We start from the raw sequence: 9,088 nt of genomic DNA, 5'->3' as shown, positions 1-9,088 counted from the left end.
TCAAGGACTAGGAGGCAGGAGAAGGGGAGTAGTTTTGGGCTTGTGGGGGAGACGGTAGGCTCTGCTTGGGATGTGCCGAGGTCAAGGTGCACCACCCAGTGGGGCCTTCCAGGTCGGGCAGACACCAGAGCTAAGCACAGTTAAAGACCCGGGCTGCCCGGCGGCCTGGAGGATGCAGAAAGGGAGGGAAAAGTCAGGGTGGGGCTCGGGGCTTGGGGAGCCCAGAGCTTTAGGGATGAGCCAGGGTGGCTAGGAAACAAACAAAACCAGCAGAAGCAGGGGGAGAGGTGGGAGAGACACAGCAGGGGGCGGTGGGGACGGACCCCAGGTGGTGACCTCTGTGGTGTTGGGTCACTGCTGACTCCCTGGTGGCAGGCTCAGGGTCTACATGTGGAAGGTGCTCTTACACCATGGTTTGAGAAAACAGATGGACAGACAGATGGATGAACGCTGCTCCACCCGCCTCAGCGTCTTCTCCCCGTGGCCCAGAGCTGCTGCTGGAGTGCTTTTCCGTCTCCCCTGGAAGAGGTGCCACTCCTCCCCCACAGGCTCGGGCTCCCTGTAGCAGACCTGTCAAGGGTCTAAATAAGTTAGATCTGCTCCTGACACTTTGTGATCACACACCCCCTCGGCCCCCCCCCCCAGGCCAGAGCTGCCAGGGGCAGAAAGAGTCACCTGACTGGGGCTGGCCAATCAGAGTTTGTCCTGGTATGCGTGCTGGTGTACAGGGCACATGAGGAGGGCCTGAGTGGGAGAGAGCTAGAAGTAGATGCTCGGATGAGGCAGAAACAGGTGCCGCCTGGCTGTATCCTGCTTTCGGCTTCAAGTTTCCGGGTCTGGCCACTAACCCTGCCCCGGCCTAGGCTGTTGGGTGTAGGTGTTAGTTTCTTGCTGCCCTGAGGCCTGTGAGCTGCCACCCCCTGGCTCTGGGGAATCCCTTTGTGTGTCAATCTGAGCAGTGCAGGAGGCATCCTGCAAACGGATTATGTCCTGGATGTCAGAGGCCACCACATGAACTGCTTTGGTGACTCAGTACGAGGCCGTGGGTGGCAACACAGAGCCCTGGCCCCAAAGAGAGATCTGGCATGTCCTGCGGTTTCTGCTTGTGCTCAGTGCCCTGCGGACATCTCTGTCCCATCTTCCCAGGGTGAGCCGCAAGGGACGCACGGTCTCATTCTGTAGGTGCTGGGTAACCAGGGATGTCCGCGTGGTCAGGATGCGGCCACGCCAGAATCTGAATCCAGCTCTTCAAACTCCATGTTGAGTGCTCCTTGTGGGTTTCTCATGGAATTCTCTGGGCTGCTTTTCCTCACTCTTGAGAGTTGCCAGAGGTGGGGGTTGTAGGCTGGAGGCACGGACCCTTGGGGGGGCTCTCATGGTCCTAATGAGAGCTGAGTTAAAGGTGGCCCCATTCTGAGTCTGGCATGAACAGGGATGGAGGCAGGGACAGCTGAGATCGTCACGTCAAGCTCAAAAATGCAGAGGTCACTTTCAAAGGAGACAGAGCTTCGATAGTGAGATCTGAACTGATGGCCTTCACGCGAACCCTGGGCTGTGTCCTGCGGGCCTCAGGTCCCTTCCCCGGCATTCGGAGCGCGTCTTGCAAGCAGGTGGGCCGTCAGACCGAAACCGTGGGGACTACGTGTCCTCAAGCAGCCTGGCCACTCGAACCCTGTGCAGTCGGGGCCCCGGGCAAGCTGCACAGGAAAGGGCATCCTTGCTGGTGGCCTGTTGAGGTGCGTGGGTTTTACATGCTTTTGTGCAATTGGGGTTTTTGCCTTCGAGGGCAGGGCTTTCTAGGCCCTCCTGGATTCCTCGGGTTTGTAACCAGGCCTCTAAACTAAAGGGGCAGAGAAGCCCACCACTCCTTTGTAGAGGCTGGGGAGGCTGGGGTGGCTTTCAGTCCCCTAGGCGGCATCTAGGAGGAGCCAGGGGAGGATGCGGAGCCCTGAGCCTCCCCCATGGGCGCTGACTTCGCTCCGGCAGCGCGCCACAGCAGCAAGCCAGGAAAAGGTTAAAACAAACGTTTATTTAACAAATTATATTAAGACAGACAATCACACAGTGTAACTTCCCTTCGCCAAATACGAGAGTCACCTCAAATAAATACAGGAAGGACGTGGTCCCCGTGGCGAGAGCGCAGTGGCCTGGCCGAGGCCCGTGTCACAGGGCAGCTCGCAGCCTCTTGCTGGGAGGACAGAAGCCCTGTCTCATGGTGGTGACAGCCGCGGTGGAGGCACTGGGCACAGGCACAGGCAGAGAAAGAGGGGCCGACCCGGTGGGGGGCGGGGCGGGCACCCGGCTCCAGGCCCCGGCTGATCGGGAACCGAGGCAGTGCCCGGCTGTGCCCCCCTTGCGGGCACGCGGCTGTGTCCAGGCCCTGCTTGGCCCTCGGGGCCCCAGGGGAGCCCTCGTCTGGGTGGGGCGAGCGGGCAGGTGGGGTTGCGCCCCTCGCCGAGCACCGTGGCGCAGTGGGGTGGTGACACTGTCACGCTCGGAGCAGCATGGCTGGTGGCGCTGGAAGTCCTTTACTGGACGATGACTGGTCGCCACCGATTCATGTCTACCCAGGAGCAGCTAACAGCCACTTCTGGGTACTTGTTTTTCGAGGGGGAAAAACAGGAGAAAAATGTGCTTAAAGAGGAGAAATGTGCTAGTGCTGGGCCAGGAGCAGGTGCTTAGTACGTGTCAGTCCTCGTTCCTCCCGCACTGCCTTTCAGAACGACGCGGGGGGGGGGGGGGGGGCAGGTAAATGTCAGGGGCTTCTGGTGCAGGGTCAGAACTTCCGGCAAGGAAGCTGGGGCAGGCGGGGCGTCAACCTGGTTGCAGCTCTCCAGGTGGGAGGGGGTGTGGCCCATATTGGTTCCTGGACTTGGGGCGGGAAAAGCCTTGATAAAAGTTTCCAAATGAACATGGAGCTCCCCACCTCCCCTTATTACCATTGTGCCGTCGAGGGTTTAGGAGAGAGAATGAATTTTCAGAGGGAAGAGAGAAGATGGGGGGAAGCCTGTGCTCTGGTTAGTCTCTGGGGGGAGCAGGGGGTGCTGGGTGACCAAGGGCCTGGCCACTGCCCTTCACACGTCTGAGAACCCTTCTTCCCTCCCTGCGTGGCCACAGGGTTTGTGAGGCAACACGGCCTTCCAGAAAGAAAAGGTCGCTCTGCCCCAGGGGTGTGCCAGGGTCCGGGCTACCCAGAGGTCTGCACGCACCCTCAGTCTACTATCACCCCATACTTGCTCGCCCGCCCCCCCACCTCTCACGAGGCAAAAAGGGCTGGGAGCAGCCTAAAATCTACCACAGACACCAACCTTTCCCTAACACGGTCATTGCCTAAGTGTCCTAATGGTTTAGGGTGACGTTCAGTAACTGTTACACGTAGCTTACGTCTGCCCTGTGGTGGAGGCGGTCACCCCAGCCTGCCTGCCCTCTTCCTGGTGGCCCCGTAGTCCCCGTTCTCTACCCGTCGTGTAAGTGCAGGATGGCCCTGGGCTCGGGAGGACAGCCACCCTCCCTGCCCGGCTCCGCCTCCCAGGAGGTCGTCTTTGGGCCCCCCGAGAGCTGCCGAAAGCCCTGGCTGTCAGTCAAGGGAGAAGGGCTGCCGGGCGCTACCTGTCAGACGGGAATCTTCCAGTCAGGCCGTGAGCAGAGTGCACAAACCAGGTGAACGGGACACAAGGAATTAGGGTCGCCCCTCTGCTGGGCTTGGGGTCACAGGTCACTCGGCTTTGGACCAGCCACTCATCCAAAAAGCAGCAGGAGGCACAGGTTCTCTGGGCCGCAGGGCTCCTCCAGTTCCCCCGAAACACAACTAGGTTATCTCCGTGGGGACATCTGAGACCGGACCAGCGCTCTCTCCTTCCTGGCTGAGCACCGTAGCCCTTGGCCTCCTGGGCCCAGGGTTTCCACCGGCTGCCGGCATCTTCCTACCTCTTTGCCGGGTGGGAGGCACAGGAAGGCCAGCACCACCAGGGGTGTCCTGGGTCTGGGCGAAGGGAGGGAGAGGCGACTGCTTCCCTAATGCACAGGAATCAGGAGGTATCGCCATGAAGATCCAGAGGTGACTGAGCGGGGAGCTGGCAGCAGGCACAGGAGGTATTTTTGCCCCGCCCCCTCTTAGCCGTGACCACCCTCCACACTGTTGGCCAGTCCTTCCCCCCCGCCACCACGTGCCATCCCAGGAGCCACATGGAGGCGGGGACCATCCCGGGCTGTGGCTCTCCTTGTGCTGCCTTCAGGGTGGGGGAACCTCCCCGCTCTCCATGCCTCCCCCCCCCTCCCCCCCTCTGCCCTCCGGTGACCTCTGAGATGAGAGATCCCGACATCCTATGGAATTAAGACCCACCCTAGCAACTGGAGCGGGCAGGCTGTTGAGGGGAGGGCCTGAGCCGCCCGGGGATGGCCCTGTTCTGGCAAACCTGCGTGGAGCTGAACTTGGCAGCTGTGAGAGATGCCAGTGCGGCCACTGGCCAGCCGTGGCAGGAATGTCCGTGCTGGCCCCAGTTTGGTGACCTGGCTCAGACCGACTTTTAAAAAACACTCTTGCTGCTGGTGGAGCCCATCAAGATGCAGCCTGGCTCTGAGAAGCTGGGTGACCGCGTGCCCACGTCCCTCTGCGGCTGGACGCCGGCTCACATGGTCTCTTCCCCGCAGCCCGGGGGGGCGTCTCTGGGTCAGGGCACGGGGCCGAGGCAGCTGGCATGTGGGCACTACGGAGATGAGCCCTTTGGGAGGAACAGGGTGGGTGGTGGGTGAGCACAGTGTCCTGGGTGGCAAAACTCACCTCCGAGCAAGCACCAGGTCCCTCGGCCTCTCGCCCAGAAGGCAAGTCCTCTTTGGGGACAGCCGAGCAGCTGCTCCCCGACCTCCGTGTGTCCAGTGTGTGAACTGGCTGAGTCTGAGCGGTGGCACCGGTGGGGCCTGGGGCCACTTGGGGACCACAGGCGTCCTCCTCCCTTGTGTCCTCTGGGCACATGCTGTCGTCGGTGTGAGGGGCCGGTTCCCCAGCAGCCCCGGGTCTAGGGCACTGGCGGAGTCCTGGAGGGGGCCGAGCGGAGCTGCCACCAGCCTTGGGCTCCCGGGAGGAACGTGCCAGCTGAGTGGCAGGCAACAGTCAGAGGAGGAGGGAGCCAGCGGGTCACTGGGCAGCTCCGGCACCTGTGCGGGGCCCTCGGGGGACTCCTGCATGGGTGGGGTCGTATGGAGACACGCTAGGAACCGCTGGTCACTATAGCAAACACAGATTAGTTGCGATTATGAACAGTGTCCCCGGGGAGGCGGGGGTGTCCCGTCAGGCAAGCCGATGGCTGAGGAGTAACCACTCAGCTGCCCGGAGTCTCCCAGATGAGCCCCCAGGGGGCGGTGGGGGCAGGAGGGGCTGGACGGGGTGTGGCAGGAGGGCTCAGGAGTCTGGCGGCTGCGTCTTCTGTCCGCGGGGTCGGGTGGTGGCCGGGCCTCAGGACTGGGGGACCTGCTGACACCTCGTGGGGCTGGGCGGGAGTCGGGCAGCAGCGCTCTGCTCCGTGCGGAAGCTGTACTCGTACTGCGGGAGGGAGCAGGCAGAGAGGCTGGTCAGCGCGGGGGAGCGAGGCGAAGACATGCAGGAGGCCCCCCATGGAGGCCCGGCGCCCCCTTGCTGAGTGTGCGCACAGACCCTCCCTCCTCTTCTGTTGCCACAGGTGGCCGCCTGGTAGCGAGGATGGATTCCTGTGCCAGGGACTGTGGCGCCCAAAGCCAGGTGCTGACCCTGGGCCGGGCTGCCTGCCAGGAGAGGGTCCCGCCAGGTAAACTCCATCCCACAGCTGACCAGGGGCCGGTGACAGTCACAGGGTGCCCTTGACTCCGTGCTTTCTGAGCATGGCTGCTGACACAGCGGGAGAGGCAGGGAAGGGGCAACACCCCACTCGTTCGAGGACCTTCCTGAGCTCCCTGAAGGGTGTGTGACTGTCCCGATTAACTGATCAAAGCCTGCGGCTCCCAGAGGGCAGCGCCCACACCAGCCACCCAGTCTGGGCCGGAGTGGCACCCAGAGGGGCACACCTGTGCTACCTCACGCTTAAGACTGAAGCTTACCTGCCCCTCGATCCCGGAAGCATGTGTAGATGGGTGGGCTCTGAGTCTAACAGAGACTCAGAGAGGCAAGTACCTCTGCTTGGGAGGTTCCCTCTGAAGGCCCGGTGGGCATCCAAATGTGGGGTTGGCGTGCCTGGCAGAAGAGTGGACACAGGCGAGGAGTGCCCTCCTGCAGACACGAGCCTGCCGGCCAGAGCTACAGGGGTGGGGTGTGGCGTGTGGCCAGCGGCCTGGCCAATTATGTGCCAAAGCTGCTGTGTGGTCCTAGGGGTTTAGGAGTGAGGAGCTTAGATCCAGTCAGTGGTTGTTAAACATTTATTTTTTAAATGTTTATTTTTGAGAGAGCAAGCAGAGGAGGGGCAGAGAGAGAGGGAGGGGGACAGAGGATCTGGAGTAGGTTCCACGCTGACAGCAGAGAGCCCGATGTGGGGCTTGAACTCGAAAACCGTGAGAGCATAGCTGAGCCGAAGTTGGGGCTTAACTGACTGAGCCACCCAGGCGCCCCTGTGAAACATTTTAAATCCTATCTAAAGACTTTTTGGCAGTGGAATTGCCTTAAAAAGGGGCTTCTCTATGTAAAACAGAGCAAAGTGGAGCTACCCTGGTCGAACTTGGCCACCAGCTGAGGCTGTTTCCTCAGGGACACTGCAGGGAGGCAGATAGGAGGCCTGGCCCCCCGCCCCCAAGTGGGCTGCCCACAGCACGGAGAACAGCTAAGCGTGGAGGGCTTTAGGGGTCCGTCAAGAATGAGGGGGCACAGAAGACCTTTGAGGGTTTCCCCTCAAGTAGAAATGGTGGGTGGGCAGAGGCATCCCAGCAGGCCACCCCTGCCTGAGGGCCCCAAGGGCTGAGCCAGGACCGACGGACCGCGATCTGCTCCGGCCCCATCCTGTCCCTGTGTGGAATAGCCTCAGCGCCGCAGCCGTGACTGTGGTTCCTACCACAAACACCTGTCGCCAGAGGGGTCACAGGGAAGGACTTTGGAGGGTGACCTCAGGCAGATCTCTGCCACTCTCTGAACCTTAGTGAACCTACCTCTAAAGTGGGGTCACATTAAGAAGTAAGTGCTGGGGTGCTTAGTTGAGCCTGACTTGATTTCGGCCCACATCATATCTCACGGTTTGTTGGTTCGAGCCCTGCGTTGGGCCCTGTGCTGGTGGCTCAGGGCCTGCTTGGGACTCTCTCCCCGCCATTCTCTCAAAAATAAATTTTAAAAAGAAAAATTGCTGGCGAGGTTGTGGAGAAAAGGGGACCCTTGTGCCCTGCTGGGATCATAAACTGGTGCAGCCACCTCGAGGATCCTCAGATAACTGAACCTAGAACCCCCTCCCCCATCGACTCAGCAGCTCCCCCCAACTCCAGCTCAGCAAGCTCTCCGCACCTCCACGTTCATCGCAGCCTCACTGAGAGCAGCCAAGCCACAGAGACAGCCTCCGCGTCCTCTGACAGATGGAAGATGTGGCGCATATATGCCATAGGACACTACTGAGCCATAAAAAACGAAATCTTGCCATTCACAACAGCATGGCTGGACCTTGTGGGCATCGTGTGATGTGAAATAAGTCAGGAAGACATACCACGTGACCTCCCTGTGGAATCTAAAACAAAAACCACCCCATACTTACAAGTATAGAGAACAGATCGGTGCTCCCCAGGGGGAGGGGGTGTGGATGGACAATGGGTGTCAAAAGGTACAAATTCCAGTTGTAAAACAAGTCCTGGGGATGTCACCTACAGCATGGCGACTATGGGTAATACTGTGGTGCTTATTTGAAAGTTGCTAAGAATAGATCTTAAAGGTTCCTATCCCAAAAGTTTGGCACCATGGTGACAGATGTTGACTCATGGTGATTATTTTACAATCTATATAAATACGGATCTATTATGTTGTACACCTGAAACTAATGAGCTCCCAGGGCCAGCTGGGGAGACGAGATGAGCACTCGCAGCACATCTGTTGGCAACTTTGGAAAATCTCTTAAAGCAGCTCCAAACCTGCTCACGTTTGGGCTCCCTGGTGACCAGGGCACAGGCCCTGGCTGGGCTTCCGCCCCAGGAGGCTGGCCCAGTGGAGCAGCCCCGGACAAGGCCGCCTTTGGAGCAAAGTCTGGTACAATACCGCCACCTGGTGGCTGCCTGGGTGCATCATGACAGGGAAGGTTCCCTCCTTGACTGCATCAGCACCCACCACTTCCTCCCTGTGCTGGGCACTGGGGCCAGAGCATGCGCAGACCAGCACCATTAGCCCAAGGGCAACACAAGAGGAAGGACAGGTTGTGGGAGAACAGGAGTGATTCCTGCCAGTGGCCGAGGGGTAGGGGGGTGCCCAGCGGCACCCAAGGGAAGGAGCACAGCTGGGAAGACAGAATTAGGGAGAAAAGGCTGGGAACTGGGAGTACTCGGGGGGCAAGGGCAGCTGGAGTGACACATGTGGAGATGTTTCAAAAAGCACACAGGGTCAGAGGATGAGGACAGGCCCTGAACTTGGGGGTAGAGGACCGAGAGGTGTGGTCAGCGAGGAGAGCAGAAGGAAGGCATGCGCGCCAAGGGGCACAGCTGGGGATGGGGTCACTGAAACAACTAGTGGCCTCAGTAAGAGCTGTTCTGGGTGGATGAAGGTTCCAGAGGTGCGAGTGTGGACTGGTGGGTGTGGCTAGCCCTCAGGGGAGAGGGCACCCAGAGCAAGAGCCGTAGCAGGTGGATGAAACTTTAAACACAGAGCGCCCCTGGAGGCCCTGACTCCAGCGTGGAGCCCAAGAGCCTACACTTTCAACACAGTGCCGGGTGACCTGCTGCTGCTGTTCTGGGGACTAGTTCAGGAGGCAGTTCTGTGGCCCAGACAGTGGGATGTGGGAATGGATGTGGGTGCGTGCGGGAGGTCGGGGCTTGGGATGCTGCAGGTGGGACCTCACTCTGGGCCTTCGCTCTGGCTGCTCTGAGGCCGTGCCTGGGAGATGTCCGCCTGGGGCAGCGGGTAGAAGGCATCTCGCAAAGCAGCAGGGAGCCCCGGGTGCACAGC

General features: G+C 60.3%; 1 protein-coding gene and 1 long non-coding RNA gene across 4 annotated transcripts in view; one reads left to right on the top strand and one right to left on the bottom strand.

Annotated features, from left to right (window-relative positions):
- LOC144234889 (uncharacterized) overlaps window positions 1-7,887 on the top strand; it is a 34,344-nt gene extending 26,457 nt beyond the window's left edge. The window contains exons 2-3 of the long non-coding RNA XR_013336108.1: window positions 5,676-5,780; window positions 7,416-7,887. This is a non-coding gene — a long non-coding RNA (uncharacterized LOC144234889). The remainder of the gene's footprint in view (window positions 1-5,675; window positions 5,781-7,415) is intronic.
- Window positions 2,011-9,088, bottom strand: part of MVB12B (multivesicular body subunit 12B) — a 274,057-nt gene continuing 266,979 nt past the window's right edge. For 2 of the 3 annotated variants that reach the window (XM_077768244.1, XM_077768242.1), the window contains one exon: window positions 2,011-5,539. In XM_077768244.1, the coding sequence (XP_077624370.1) occupies window positions 5,453-5,539 (87 nt within the window). In that variant the 3' untranslated portion in view covers window positions 2,011-5,452. Of the gene's footprint in view, window positions 5,540-5,800; window positions 6,203-9,088 lie in introns of those variants that run through there. The other variant, XM_077768243.1, reaches the window with a different exon arrangement.

This window comes from Crocuta crocuta, unplaced genomic scaffold (assembly GCF_008692635.1).
Source record: "Crocuta crocuta isolate KB4526 unplaced genomic scaffold, BGI_CrCroc_1.0 scaffold35, whole genome shotgun sequence".
Taxonomy (NCBI): Eukaryota; Metazoa; Chordata; class Mammalia; order Carnivora; family Hyaenidae; genus Crocuta; species Crocuta crocuta.
The sequence above is the reverse complement of the archived record's forward strand: the minus strand, read 5'-3'. Positions and strand labels throughout refer to the sequence as shown.